Below are 15,371 nucleotides of genomic sequence, written 5' to 3'. Positions count from 1 at the left end.
ACGACTCCCCGGACCTCGGCGCCCCACCACCTCTCGAGTCTCCGGTTCTCTTTGTTATAAATCCAATTTATTATGAATGGCCGGGTGGGCGCGGCCACGAGGAAGTGGGGGAGGCGGGGCGGGACGGTGTTCTTAGCCGTAGATTGAAAGTTGATTGGAGAGACGTCACAAAGGAGGGGGGTCACGTTATCGGCACGTGGGGAAGGGGAAGGCGAAAAGGCCGTTCGGATTGGTTAGAAGGCGTGACCGAGAGGCGCAGCTCTGGTGAAGGGAGCTCGTGTAACTTTATGTGTTAGTTTTACGCCGGAGCTGAACAGAGCTGGAGAACGTTCCCCGGATGGAGCAGCAGCTTAATGCCCGGGGCTTTAATAACGGAGACCGAGCGGCTCTCATGAATTTACAAATCCACAGCACCACCGGGACCCGCTATGAACTTTCCGTGCCGGCTGAGGAGACGGTGGACGGACTGAAGCGGCGCATTTCACAACGGCTCAAGGTGCCCAAGGAGCGGCTCACCTTGCTGCACCGGGAAACGTAAGTGCGGGGCGGGGAAGCCAGCCAGCCAATAGGCTTGTGCTTTTCATTTTTCGAGGCTTAGCGGAGCAAACGTACGCAGGGAGCTGATTGGTTAGAAAGCACAGCTGCTCCAGGTTTTTTTTTTTTTTTTTGTAAAGCTGTGTGTGGGAGGCTGGCAGGCAAAGGAGTGGAATTTGATGGGTGACCCTAGATAATTAAGCTTTACTGCACTGTGTCCCAGGGTTCCCTTTGTTCTGCACCCCTGGGGAGACAGGTCTTTGTCTACTAAGACCCACCATGGCTGCCTCCCACCCTGGGCAAGCTCCATGTCCATAGAGGGCGATCAGCCTGGGTTTCCTCTATTGTCCCTGTATTCACAGATCCCTGGAGGGCCCTACGTCTGTCCCGTCTACTCATCGTCATTCTATAAATCCTGCATCATAATAATGAGCATGAGTAGACGTCGTCATTATTATTATTATTATTATATCCTGTATGAGTAGATGTCATCGTTATTATTATTCAGGATTTATATGGTGTCAACCGTTTACGCAGCGCTTTACAACATGACGGTAGACAGTACTAATTTAATACAGTAGGGATCAGAGGACTCTGCTCCCTTTTAGAGCTCCCAATCTAAGAGGGGCAACTCGTAACCTTTCCCATCAGCTGTGTCTCTGCAGATCTTCCTCTGACCGATCTGGGCTGGCGATTTTTATTCTAGCTCAACAAAGGCATTTCCTTTTTCCGTAGAGAGGATGTGCCGTGTTGTCTGTTCCCCAGGATGGCCCCAGCTACCCCCACTTCCAGTAAGTGCTCACAGGCAGGCACTAGCACTGATGACATCATCACAACCCCCCCCCCCCCCCCCACACACACACCCAAAGTGGCCTAGTCATAACCCGTTAATTGCCACCAATGTGACTCTTTAGTGTTTCGCCCTCTAACAGAAATAGGTGGTGTTGCTGTGTGTCTGCTGTGAGATTTTTTCTTTTGGAATGTTTGTCTCATCGCTAAGCTTTCTGCTCCCTACAGGCCGCTGAGTGCTGGAAAACTTCAGGATTTGGGGCTTTCAGACGGGAGCAGGCTAACACTCCTTCCTACGGTGGAAGCGGGACTCATGGTAAGGATACCCATCTGATGTGTTGTAGGCCAGGTGATGAAGCCATGTAGGGTGCTAACTAGCATTTTTTTTTCTTCCCCATAGTCCCAGATGTCCCGCCCGGAGCAGTCTGTGATGCAAGCCCTGGAGAGTCTGACGGAGTCACAGGTGACTAGTTAGAAAAGTGGGGGGAGGGGTGCGGGGAAGTGGGTTTATTCGGTGTGGTGTCACCAGGCACTCTCTGACGCAGATTGTGCCTCTCCTACAGACAAACGAACTGGTTGCTAATCAGATGGTGTTGGGAGGTGGTGACTTTTTCTTCCCATCCCCTCCCTTGTGTAGTTCTGCTACTTTGGTTTCTTAAAGCCGCATACTTCCGACTGCCTTAAGAATATTGTAAGATTGCGATTTGCTTGTCTGCGGGGTTTTATATCGGCCTTTTAAGTACATTAAGCTTCTGGTGTGTTTTAGGAAAGCTTTTGAAGTCTCTATGCACTTTGGACCTTCCTACCCTATAAATCCTTCCCATTTGTGTACCTGAGTGCCCCCTCCCTTGGCCTTGTTCTCCTGACTGCCTGCTGGACTCTGCTATTTTTAGCTGTTCCTGCAGGCGTGGGCTGGAAGGGGGTGAGTCAGAGAGAGCAGACTGATAAAACCGGGAGAGTAGCTGTGTGCATAGATTTGTGTATGTGTGGGTTTTTTTTTTCTTTCTTTCATATAATCCTGGTACATCCTGTACCTGTCATAGACGGTCTGTTTTTGTATTATCTTCAGCTCTCACAGGGTTAATGTTCTGCTCTTTGTCCAGTGATGCAGGGGTGGCGATGGTTGGGGGAGAGTCGTGACGTGGGGGAGGGGAGCTGAGCTGAATGCATGACTGTTTGTATGATTGAGTCGTGATGGTGCACTGCTTCTGTGCAGCTCGTTTTCTGTGAGCTCTGGATCAGTAGGCTGTCATAAACCACCTTGTAGATGTAGACTGTTTGCCAGTGTCACTCATCCATCTGGTGAAACCGTTTTTGTTTCTTTAATAGAGATTCAAGTATTAAGTCTACTGGTAGGTTAACTGAATCCTGCCTCATTTGGCCCTAGTATGGAAGGGTGTGATTGAAGGAAGGGCGAGTAGAAAGAGTGCTCTGCTAGGGTGGGGAATGAAATCATGCCTTTGTTTTTTTGTTTTTTCCTACATAATTTTGATATTTTACACAAATCTGATCAAAGGTATGATCTGAATTCACATAATTTCAGTGGGGCTTGAGGTACCCATTAGCGAATGTTATAGAAAATGGTACAGATGATCTGTATCCTTTTTTTAATTTGTAGATACAGTTCTTGGGTTTTTAGGTTGGCTGCGACTATGTCCTGTTTCAGTGCTCCTCTCAAGAGTTTATTTCATATCTAATGTAATGTAGAGATCGGGGTTGGTTCAACAGAATTTATGTGCAATTTGCTTTATTTTTAGGTGAATGACTTCTTGTCTGGACGATCCCCTCTCACTTTAGCCCTTCGTGTTGGCGATCACATGATGTTTGTACAACTCCAGCTGGCCCCTCAGCAAGCAGGGGGGTCTCACCTTCAGCATCGCCATTTATTCACCAGAGGGACAGAACACAGCTCGGCCCCTCACTTTCGTACCCTCCATACAAGTGCGGCCCCTGCCTTCTCCAGGCTGGCAGGTTGTGCACAGGGTTCTTCCCAGCCTTCTGTATCAACACCAGCTACATCCACACACTGCAATGCACCCCACACCTCTTCCCTTACCAACAGTATCTACCACTCGCGTGGAGAGGGTGTGACTGTATCGCCCTGTACAGAGGTAAGCATACTTGGGCGTTTAAAAAAAAAAAAAATTGTTTTAAGAAAAAAAGTTTCATGCCAAGATAATGGCTTCCAATGCCTTTTGTCTGCTTGTAATGTGAACCTCCCTTGTATGGACTCAGGTTAAAAAGAAAACCTTTTCTGTCTTTATTCAGCAGGTACAACGCAGTAGAAATGGTCAAAGTAGTGAAGGGTCTAGTCCTGCTCCATCTGGACGACCTCGAAAGCCTGGGGCCATAATAGAGAGCTTTGTCAACCATGCTCCTGGTGTCTTCTCAGGGACCTTTTCAGGTAGGCACTTGCTCTTTTAAATACAGAACACTCAATTTGTCCAGAGACTAAGCTGCAATATATTGCTGATACACACACTGGACAAAACGCATAAGTAATACCGACAATGCAGAAAGGTCTGCCCTCTATTGTTTAATCTGGGACTGTGCTGGCAGGAAGACCTTTATTCCTATATCAAGGCATCCTGATTAAATCAGCGTATACCATTATAGTGATTTCAATTTTTTTATTTATTTTTTTAACTTGGGAATTGTATGCAACAAATAACCATAGACTTTTACATTTATTGGCGTATAGGCCGAATGCTTTTTATGGTTGCCTATGGTACAACATTTCCGCAAATCCTGAGCATTTTATGTAGTATCTTTGAAAAATGTGCATTGAGAAATTGGGAGGCTGCCATTACTGACTTCACCAGGATTCCGAATACTTTTTTTAATCCCAAAGGGAAATTGAGGATTAAAGTATTCTGAATTTAAGTGAAGTGGTCAGTAATGGCAGCCTTTGGTTACTGATTACAGAACCCTGTTTCAATACTTTACTTTTCTGATTTGCACCAAGTCAGTGACTCAAACTCCTGCATACTTGTTCTAAGTTAATGATTCAAGGTACTGAAGCCATTGGCAATACTTGTTGTCTGGCTGCTAACTTGAGCCAAAGATTTGACCCATACCTAATTTTTTTTTTTTTTTTTTTTTTTTTTTTTTTTTTTATCAGCTACATCTGTAGAATAGTGAATCCTGACAGTCAAGCCCCATACACACTATCTGATTTTCTGCTGATTTAATTTTTTTTTTTTTTCCTTCAGATTTACCAAAACCATATGAGGTCAAACCTTAGGAGTTTCAATTTGTATGCATTCAGGCAGGCCCTTGCACTACATGGTTTTGGTAAATCTGAAGATAAAAATCAGCAGAAAATCTGATAGTGTGTATGGAGCTTTAAACTCCAAGCATGGGGGCTCTAATACCCAAAGTTTCCAGCACTGTAAGATTTTCTGTGGTTTGGATGTACTTTTTTTTTTTTTTTTTAGATTCTGGTCATTTTGTATGTATTAAGTCATATACAGTTTTTTGTGTTATCGTACCTAGGTGTGTAATTGTCTGCCATTTTATTTAACACCACTTAAAACACTTTGTTTTTTTGTTTTATGTAGGCACTTTGCATCCCCACTGCCAGGACAGTACAGGGCGACCTCGCAGGGACATTGGTACAATCTTGCAGATTCTGAATGACCTGCTAAGCGCCACCCGCCACTACCAGGGCATACCACCCTCCCTCACTGCACTCCGTTGCCACTCTCAATGTGCATCTGAAACAAAGACCACTAAGGCTACCTCTCCTCCTTCTACATCCAGTGCCCCACAGCAGACCAGTCACTCTGCAGAACATTCCAAGCCCCAAGCTCGCCAGTACAAGCCCATTGGTAAGTAATTAACACAAGCGAGAACTGATTTCTGCTGTGCTCCAGAAATAACTGCCTTTGCAGTTACAACTTATTAGTCATCAGCACCAGGTTTTATAAAAAGTAGCCAATAGCATTTCACAGTAGGTCCCATCTAATTGGATCATCTGCTATAAAGAAGAAACAGTACTACTAAAATATCAAGCTGTTTTCTGTGCAGGAGGGCCCTATAGATGTTTGTGGCCTTGTTTTTGAGGTTGCTCACAACTACTCTAAACAGAAGGACTGTATCTTGACCAGTACTTTGAGTTGCCTTGTTTGTGCATGGAGGTGGGAGCCCCTGCCTATGTTTGTTCACTTGGCTGCAGATGGGCATGGGGGAGTGCCCTTGACAAAGGCCTTTTCACAAACTGAAGACTTCACAATGATATTGCAACCCCCATCCATAGTCTGTAGGTGTGTTTAGAAGATTAAGCCTGTGCCTCCTCCCCCAAGTAAATGCTAATAGATTAAAAAAGACCTACACATAGTCAAATCAGGCATTTCCACCTTTTTTTTTTTTTTTTTTTTTTTTTTTTTTGTTTCCTGCTTGTTTAAAATATGTGTGCTCAATAAGGTGGAGGAATATACATGCTCACAACAAGGGATTGTGGGGGTGTAGAAGTAGGACAATATGACTGCTTACTTTCTGGTACAGTGTGTTTAAACTAGACGACATGGTGGCAGTTTCTGGGAAAATCGTCTTGTTTGGAAGACAGCTTGCACATTCTCACTTTTTTTTTTTTTTCTCCCATAGTTGGCGTATTACTAGACAGACCCTGGGAGTAGGACCTCCCACCCCCTTCAGGGAGGGTGTGGGTGGAAGGGGGGGAGGGTCTGCATGCATCTGGCCAGTTTCATTCTGTGTTTTGTGTTTGAGAACAAAGAGCGATTGAGTGTGGGAGGGGTGAGCATATCCCATTATACAGCAGGAAGCTGTGGGAGATTCATGATAAAATATTCAGGGCCTGTGTGCAGCTGATAATCCGCAGGATGCTTTAACTATTTCACTGAAAGGCCATCATTTTAAGGGGTGGTGTACCCCCTTTTTTTTTTTTTTTGCTTTTAATTTTGTGGTTTGGATTTGACCTTTTTTGGCAATATTTTTTTTTTTTTTTTTTTTTTTCAGTCCTAAATTATCTTGCTGATTCATTGTATAATCAGCTGTGTATGTTGCTTCCAGTGGTTTAATTTCACTAGTAAATGTGTACATTTATATTTCTTTTTTTTTTTTTTTTTTCTCCTCTATAGGGGACCCTTTGCGACAAACAGAAAACAGGGCCACTCGCTGTAAAGTGGAACGTTTGCAGTTGCTTATGCATCAAAAGAAACTGCGGCGAAAGGCACTGAGAGACTCCAGAGCTCCCTATCCGGGGCTTCCTACTAGAAAGTCTAGTCGGACCAACAGTGACAGCAGCATGTCCAGTGGAGAAAGCACCTTGGAGATTGACTTTGAGGACTCCCTATGGAAGCCAGATGTCAAGGCTGAACTGGTGGCGTAAGACCTACCACAGCATCCTACTTGATTCTCTCCAAGAGAGAATTTCACAGGGGGCTGTGTAAAGGCCAAGAGGACCATGAAACTAGCATTGGATAAACAAAAATTGTGGTTGACTGACTAAGGAAAACTCCTCAAGTGGTCAAGCTAACTTAGTTTTTTTTTTTTTGTTTCTTGGACTTGAATAATAAAAGAATTACAAAATTTTGTCTGCCTTAAACGCTTAATTTGGGAGCGCTAAAGGCTTGGATTGTATCTGTGTTGTGGAGTGTGAAAGCAATAAGGCACACTCTTGTTTTTGAGGTGGCATTAAACCTCCTTACTCTCGGACCAGTTAACACAACACAAGAATGCACAGAAGGGAACATTCAGGGCCTGGGAATATATCTCAGAACTCACCTGCTCTGGGACAGAACCTCAGACATGCTGCTGTTCAGGATACACCTGCCTCTTTCGGACTTAGTACTTTGGAATTACGTGGGATGGGGATAACCCAGGGACTTGTCTACAATTCTTCATCCGGAATCATCACCGTTATTGTCATATGTAGCATCAATGTATTATGCTGTGGGGTTCTGTCCCTCCTATGACTGGTTCTGGGTTGGCCTGTTCTGCATGCTGTGGCCCTCATCCACCCCACCCTTTAATATTCATGTGGTGGGGACAGTAGCAGGGAGGGAGGCAGCATCCTTTGCTGTGTCCAAGCTTTCTACATTTTATCATATTTACCTCACATGTTGGACTTTTTTTTTTTTTTCTATTATTTTTATTGCCTTGTCTCCAGATCAACCGTTTTGGGACTTCTGTTTTATCTGAATGAAACTGGTTGTTTTTCTTTTGTTTTTTTTTCTTATTTTTATTTTTTTTATTAAATGTTCTTGGAGTTGTATATATTCTGTTATTTGATGTCAGGGAAATGAGCTCTGTCAATTCTATTGGTACAATCTCTCTCTTCCCTTTCTTCCTCTCTGCACTGTTAGTTCTCTCTTCTGTCTTGCATTCACTGTGCCTACAGTGACGTACTCTCAGTTCTGTGTACGAGGTATGTTTCCTGGCAGTCTGTGCGTGAGAATTGTTAGTATGCTTCTCCCCTCACTTGTGGGTGTTGCAGGAAGAGGTGGTGTGTACTGACATTCTGCAACACCGACAGATCAGGCTTGGGGCCCCTCTGACTTTTTTTTTTTTTTTTTTATACTACTTACCCAATCCTGACAGTGATTTCGATAACAGTTGAGTGGGCTGGTAATGTCCTTTAACCCAGCCTGAAAAGAGGCAAGACGTGGGCTTAGTAGAAACCACACTCCTTGATCTACTGCTAGGTTCTTTGTGCTGATTTACTAAAATTGTAGTAAAGGGGAAACTATAACGTTAAGCCTAGAAATCAATTGCATGTTTGCTCTCATTCTTTAACCTGAGTGAGCATTAGACATGGAATATGATTGCAAAGGGCAACAGTTCATTGTATGTTTTCTTCAGTTTTTATAAATCCTTTTTTTGTGTTTTTAATGTGATTTAATTTGGAATAACCCCGAGTATATATTTTATTTTTTTTCCCTTCTCCCCCCCCCCCCCCCCCCCTCTCTGTATTAACATTTTACAATATGTGAACTGTCATGTCTCATGTATTTGCCATAGTGTGTTCCAAGCAGTGACTTGATCTTGAGTGCATGAGTCTGTATATGAGGAATGTCCTCCTTTCCTGAGGAGTATGGGCTCTTCTGGAGCTTTCAGTGCAATCAATAAGCCCTCATTTGCACAGAAGCTGCATTTATTTATTTAATTTAAATTTGTTTTTTTTTTGTTTTTTATATGGTTTTTAAATTCTGGTTTTGTACATTTGTACCTCAGGACTGCCCCCTATAGCCAGGGATGGATGCTGTTTATCTTTTAGTACTGAGGGAGGACATATGATGGGGCATATATCCTTATGCAGCCTGAAATGGAAATACACTAACCAGGAAAAATGTAAACTCCAAGTAGACATTTTCTCCAAATTAAAGAAAAATGTAGCTGGACCAATGTACTGTGATGTTTTTCTCTTTTGTGGTTGAATAGTCTTAAAAGCTATAAGCTTGGTTCACTGATCAAAGTATAGGGATTGGTGTTCCAAGTGCTATCTGTGTGTGTGTATGTGTATACAGTGTGTGGGTTCTCTCCCCCCCCCCCCCCCCCCCCCCCATAGTCTCGCTCATTTTGCATCTATTTTATTCTTTGTTTAGAAAAACTGATGAAGGGAAAGTATCTGTATAGTCCCTAGAAACCATTAGGGTTTGGAAATGGTTACTATTGGCAACATCGTGTTGATGGGTTTTTCTTATCTAGTGCTGATGTGTCTTGTCTGTCTCGGCACATTGTGTGTTCTCGGATCTGCTTGATGATCGCTTTGTCCCCCCCCCCCCCCCCAACAACGTGAAGTAGGTTGGTCCAGTCTTCAACAGAGAAAAGGTGTAGGTTTTGTTTGTTTGTTCCATATCCAATACTTACTGCGTCTTCTAACAAATTTTTAGAATGTATGCCTGCCCTATTTGGCTCAAACGGTGATCTGCTTTTTCCAGGTTTTGGCTTCCCATGGCCTAGAAAATAGCAGGCATATAGATGACTTGTGTGTGAATGCCCTGAATTTAGACATAGTGTTTTTTTTTTTTTTTTCCGACCATTGGACAAGTTAATGGTGAACCTTTTGATATTCAGGCTTCTGTGTTTTTAAGTGCTTTATACACTCAGTTTGTCTGTAGTGTTTAATTTTCCAAATTAAGATTTTTATTTTATTTTTTTGGTTACTTTAGGTACCTGTTTGTTTCCCTCCCTCTTCTCTGGGCCTCTGGTGATTTTTGTAACCTCTTTACTTTCCAACTTAGGCTCTCTAGAATTTATGCAGTCTCCTTTTTGTTGTGATTTCTTTAGTCTTATCACAAACTTGATCATGAAATAAGATATGCAATATTTCATAAATGATCCTCTGGATAATAAACTTCATAAAATCACATTTACCTAATCAAATCCCAAGCTATATACTGGGCAAAGCAGTGATGCCCATATGAGTGGGTGAAATTGACAAAACTTTGGGGGTTGTAACCCTGGAATGAGTGTCGCAGTTCAAATTCTGTTTTAAAGGCCAACTCCATCTTTTGTGCATCCACATTTAGGGTCTAACATGGTGCAAATGGAACTCTTCTCAATGCCCCAAGTTGTGTGGGGTTCTTTTTCACCTAATATATAGCTGCTATCACTTTTGCAATTTATGGGGCTTTGTATGCACTGGGTGTTATTTTAGAGATCTATGAATGAACTAAAAGTCCTATCTGCTACTCGTGTTCCTCAATGTAATACAAGTGGGGTGACCACTTCTCCATTGACACCACCTCCAAGCTCTTTAATCCAAAGCTAGAGCTGAAGCAAGAGTTTGCAGAAGTCTGACATCACTACCATGATCTGCTGAATACTTTTTTATTTTCCCAAATCGGCCTGCAAAGTTTTGCACCAAATATTATAAACACCATTTTTTTTTTTTGGGGGGGGGAGGGGATGTTTAAAGCTTGGTGTTGACTTTGCATCTATTGGTTGCAGGCGTTAAAGCAAGAGCATCCTTTATGGTAGCCAGGTCACTAACATTGTTGAGAATGGGAGCTCAGCAGTGGTATATTTTGAATATTGACTATTGTTTTACTTGCTGAAAGCTGCCTAATTTGCCGCACATTGATTTGTATCAAGTAATTGACAAAAAAGTTAAATCTGTAAATTGAGGTGATCCTATATGGGTGACCATTTTATTGTTAAAAAGTTTTGCCTATAGTACTACTTTATCATTTTGGATAGAGTAAGGGGGCGTTATATCTGTCAGGTTTGTTTCCCCTTTTGGAGATTTTGCTGCACTTCCTGTTTTGGCTATGTGACATGAAGTGAGGAAATCTCTGCAAATTAAGGGAATTCCTTGGGGGGCCCAGCTCATCAGCACTAGTGTCCCTATTGGAAGATTTCCTTTCTATTACTTTTCTGAGGACAGCCTAAAATGTTGGGATTTTTCTTTTACTTCCAGCGATTAATGGTAGATGGCATGAATCTCCTGAATGTGGACACATGCAGCAATAAAACCTGACATTTCTAATCTCTCTCCACTCTATCCAAAACTATTTAAAAAAAAAAAAAAATCCTTTGGTTATAATTTAAGTGAGGAGGGATTAAGTGTGTGTGGTTTTTTTTTTTTTTTTTTTTTTAATTCAGTTGCTTTTTCAATTCTGCCAGAGCTAGAAAATGGGTTTTAAAGATTTTTAGTGAATGTACATTGGGCCAAATATCGGTAGAACTATAGCTTTTGTGCACAGCTCCTTGACCCAAGTGTCCAGGCTGGGTGCTTTCTTTTGGGATTTTGAGCTCTGCATTGGCTTAAATCTGGTCGTGGCTGAACCCCCTGCCTGTGCACAACTGCATACCAAAAAAAAAAATTTGCGCTTTTGGCATCCAGTAGATACTGAATGAGTCGCCTGCTATGCGTATGTTGCGGAACGGCTGTAAACCGTATCTTGGTATAAAACTGTTTGTGTCTCTGGCTGCTGTAGCCTGTTTTCATCTGTAGGGTCAGTATTTTCATAGTTGTGGCTGTAGATTTCTTCTACCGTTGCAGTGATTTTAATAGGAGGAACAGACGAGTCTCTGGTGACTTCTCTTATGTAGAAGAAGAACTTGTGTTTTGCATTTTGGATGGACCATAAAATGATACCTGAGCCAGGGTAGTGAGTCATTGCTGCAGCATCAGTATAGCGTTGCCTAATGGGTAAACTTAAATGCTGATACTTCACATCATTTACACAGTGCTTTCAGAGGGTACATGGGGTGGTAAAAGAACTACCGGTAGTTTGTTTAGTTCAAGTCATAGGAAACTGAAGTTGTGCTTTTAATGGGTCATTTGGGCCAAATTGCCCTAAACAACAATCCTTTTTCAGGACTGTGGCCACTCTGCAAACTGCAACATCCAGCTACATCAGAACTAAATAGAATTAGCCTGATTCTGTATCTGCCATCCAGTAGAAGCCTTGAATTTTTATCAGCCAATCAGAGGAAAGATATGCATGTGTTTTTCCACCTCAGGCAAGCATAGGAAGCCTTGAATTCATTGGTAAAAATATAAGGCTTCTCTTGAATGGAGGAGATATGTTCTGGCAGCAGATGAAAAGTTGTCCATACTGAGGTCTAAACACAGTGCTGTTTACTGTGGAGCTAATGCTTCTACAGCAGGGGTCTCAAACTGGCGGCCCTCCAGTTGTTGCAAAACTACAAGTCCCATCATGCCTCTGCCTTTGGGAGCCTTGCTCTTAACTTTCAGCCTTGCAATGCCTCATGGGACTTGTAGTTTTACAGCAGCTGGAGGGCCACCAGTTTGAGACCCCTGTTCTACAGTATAGTACAGCAGCTGCATAGGTGGGTAAGGGAAATAGTATTATTTCTTTGGGCCGCCTTGTGCCAAGCAAACCAGTTAAGCTCATAGTAAAGCTGGATTTCTACTTCCAAGAATTACACCAGTGAATACTACTTTTATTTTTTTTTATGGAAATCAAAATCTTGGAACACAGAATGAAACTGCTGGTCGAGTCGATAGGCTCAACACTGACTTGTTAAAAATTGCTCTAGTCCATGTCCATATCCAAAAAAAAAAAGCAATTAAACGCTGAAGTATTAACGGATACCTAAAGGTACACTTCCTCCCTAAACCCACTAACCTAATGTAAGCCACTATCCAAAGATGCATAATTGCCTTTGTCAGAGTTGTGGTCTGACACATTGTTTGCTGAAATCCTTCAGCCTGTGCTGACAATCCTCAAAGCCTGTTATAGGACTGGCTCCAGTGCTCCTGTAGAAGTCTGGTCAAAAAGCCTAGGGGTGCCTTTCAGGAAGAAGAGTTTGGCCATGGGTTGTCAAGCATTGTGACAGGCTACTGCTGTAAGATATGCAGCAGAGACAGAGGTAGATGGGTTGCTTCTTTATTTATTTTTTTAACTACTCAAAGGTTTTTCTTCACAGTGCCCTTGGATTTGACAAAAACTCTTATCTGTCTACAACATGATTTAATTCTAGAGCATATGGCATAATCCTGCATGAACTCTTGGAGGACAGGCCAGCAAGAATAAGGACCAGAATTGATAGGCTTATGGGGAGAGAAGTTTTGTTCACAAACAAAATCCTAAATGAAAATGCAAAAAGAGCTCAAAGCAAATCAATGAATGCTGAAAAAAATCTCCAAAGTATCTGTTGTTGAAAGCAAGCTCATTTACACAGGCCCTTAATTGTATGCCTAAAGCCATTTGTGAGACTAGATGAGGCTAAAGTTCCTGTACGTGTGATGCTTCTAGGAATGTTATTTGAAAAATCTGATATTGCATTATGTTTACCATAATAACTTTCTTATTCACACACATCCATCTAAAGTCTTTATACTCATTAAGCTTAGGTTCACATTGCTGCAAGTTCAGCTGAACTTGCACGATTTCTAACCTGGCAATGCAGTCTGACTTCAGTGGCGATTTGACAGACGTGTGTGGGTTCCTGCACAGATGTCTATACAACTTGCACCCTGAAATCCCCAAAAGTAGTACAGGAACTACTTTTAGGAATCGGTGCGGTGCTGTTGCTGACAATAGCAGCCGATTTGACATGTCAAATCATACCAATGTGTACCTAGGCTAATATGTGGTCATGAAAAATGTTAAAGCGGAACTAAACCCTCCTCTCATTTTCAGCCAAGGAGGCCACCATCTTGGCCTCTGTTTAATCTTCAGCTGTCATGATCCTGCACGTGTGATCATTTATAGCACCAGCCATTGATGGTTTGACAGTTTGGTTGAGAGCACAACCAATGTGATCATTACTTTTCTGGCATGTTCTGGGACTGTAACATTTTTTTTAAACTGTTCAATTGATGGGTTTAACTCTACTTTGAAGTGGAGCTCCAGCTGCCCCCCCCCCCCAAAAAAAAAATAAAAGTCAGCAGCTACAAATACACTAGCTACAAACAAGCAGAGCTTCCCCTTTTGGGTGCAGCTCTGCTTTAAGTTGATATTAAGGCCCCTTTTAGATGGATTAGGTGGACTGATCGTGTCTGCTTGCCATATTTTTAGAACCCGATCGGACCATCCATTGCCCTTTATGGAGCAGTGGAAGTAAAATGCACATATGTCAGTTTACACCCGCCGGCATCTGATCCTATCCACAAAAAACAGACTGATGGGGAAATCCGTTCTCTGGCAGATTGGATAACAGATGCAAACAGACAGGTGGTACGTTTACATCTGACCGCCTATGAGTGGAGCGGACACGGACCTGTCATCCGTCTGCTCAGCAGACAGGTCCTCTGCTGAGCTGGTTGAGTCCGCCTGTGTGAAAGAGCCCTTACAGTACATACTGATCGCCCAAGTAGGATAGCAAGAGTGGTGTGTTTATTGAAGGCACCTATAAGTTTAGCTTTTTATGTTAAGTCGGCTGAATTTTAAACCTTTACTATGAAGTCAGCTGGAAATCTTTGGACAGATATAAAAATATATAATGTAATTAAATGTATTTTTAAAATGTGGTCATTGTACGTACTTGAATTAGACCTGATTTCTGTCTTTTGCAGTCCCTGTACAGCAGGGCTGGGATAGGGAAGAAAGCAGTACAAGGAGAAAATCAGATCATGTGCTGACAAGAAGCAAGCCGATAGTAGAAATCAGCGTAACAGAGAGACCCTTTCACTGTTGAGTCATAATTTGGGGCAGATCCCAGGACAACCTGAGCTCAGGGAAAGTGGATTGAATGATGCTGACAAACAGACACGGGACATCTAGTGGCAGGAAAAAGTACTGTGGAAGAAATGTCTTGCCTGAGCTTGAATAATGGAGCAAAAACTGGGTTTCCAATATTATCTGTTACTGGCCTTTTCATTGCCATGTTATTTTTGGCAGACATTTTGCTATAACTTACATATATTGATAAGAGAAATACCTTTCAGTCATATTACCGTAGTCCAATTACAGTTTGGTGATTTGTGAAATATTGGTAAATTTTAACTGTTAAAATAAAAATAAATCCTGTTGCATCTAAATCTATGCCTTAAAACCTAAACCCAATTGCAGAAATTCCATGCAGCCTGCGTATTCTGATGCAGTACAATGCCGTGTTCTTTCCGAACGTGAAAATGCATTTTACCAAGTGTCCTGTTGACTGATCTTCCAAGACAAGTCTTGGATATATTGTGCAACTGCGAATGGTTGCCTTTTGCATTTCCTACTAATGATTCCTCTTGCATAATGACTCTCTTCTTGCGATGACATTTGCTATAAATATACATTTTAAAGTTCAAGCTGGACTAAGTCATTTTGCCTCTGCTACTGGCTACATCTCTGTGTGGTGCACGTCCTTTTTTTTTTTCTGTGTACTTTGGTTTTGATTAGCTTGTGGCATTTTTCTGACACTTGTGTTTTACATATACTGCTGCTTAGCACGAGCAGAGTTAAATTGGTGGTGTGAGGGGGAGGCCAGCACTTTGGTTGCCGAGAAGCAGATGTAAGTGTTCCTGGTACAGGACAGGAAGAGACCGTGGGTAATTGAGAAGGGAGTGTGTAATGTTAGTTTCAGCGATACCCATCTCTCATTCTTGGTACTGATCCCCTTTTGCAGTTCTGCCACACCTGTGAACCTAATCGAACCCTCATGGTTATGAAATAGTTCCCTTC

The 15,371-nt window shown here is 42.4% G+C and overlaps 1 protein-coding gene across 1 annotated transcript; it reads left to right on the top strand.

Annotated features, from left to right (window-relative positions):
• Nucleotides 1–249: 249 nt before the first annotated feature.
• MIDN (midnolin) lies at nucleotides 250–8,684 on the top strand. Its single transcript, XM_077476047.1, has 7 exons — nucleotides 250–534; nucleotides 1,552–1,639; nucleotides 1,724–1,786; nucleotides 3,081–3,434; nucleotides 3,592–3,727; nucleotides 4,884–5,153; nucleotides 6,423–8,684. The coding sequence occupies exons 1-7, from the start codon at nucleotides 338–340 to the stop codon at nucleotides 6,671–6,673; spliced, it is 1,359 nt and encodes a 452-aa protein (XP_077332173.1). The 5' UTR covers nucleotides 250–337; the 3' UTR covers nucleotides 6,674–8,684.
• The last annotated feature ends 6,687 nt before the right edge of the window (nucleotides 8,685–15,371 follow it).

Source organism: Lithobates pipiens, unplaced genomic scaffold (assembly GCF_037356315.1).
Source record: "Lithobates pipiens isolate NorthernLeopardFrog02 unplaced genomic scaffold, aLitPip1_a1.2 Scaffold_13, whole genome shotgun sequence".
In the NCBI taxonomy this organism is placed as follows: Eukaryota; Metazoa; Chordata; class Amphibia; order Anura; family Ranidae; genus Lithobates; species Lithobates pipiens.
This window is presented reverse-complemented; position numbering and strand designations above follow the sequence as displayed.

What these genes read in the sequence shown, in the direction of transcription:
- MIDN (XM_077476047.1), top strand. Translation starts at nt 338, where the DNA reads ATGGAGCAGCAGCTTAATGCCCGGGGCTTTAATAACGGAGACCGAGCG. An exon ending in AGAGTCTGACGGAGTCACAG is followed by an intron (nt 1,787 to 3,080) that starts GTGACTAGTTAG and finishes CTTTATTTTTAG; the next exon opens with GTGAATGACTTCTTGTCTGG. An exon ending in CTTCTCAGGGACCTTTTCAG is followed by an intron (nt 3,728 to 4,883) that starts GTAGGCACTTGC and finishes TGTTTTATGTAG; the next exon opens with GCACTTTGCATCCCCACTGC.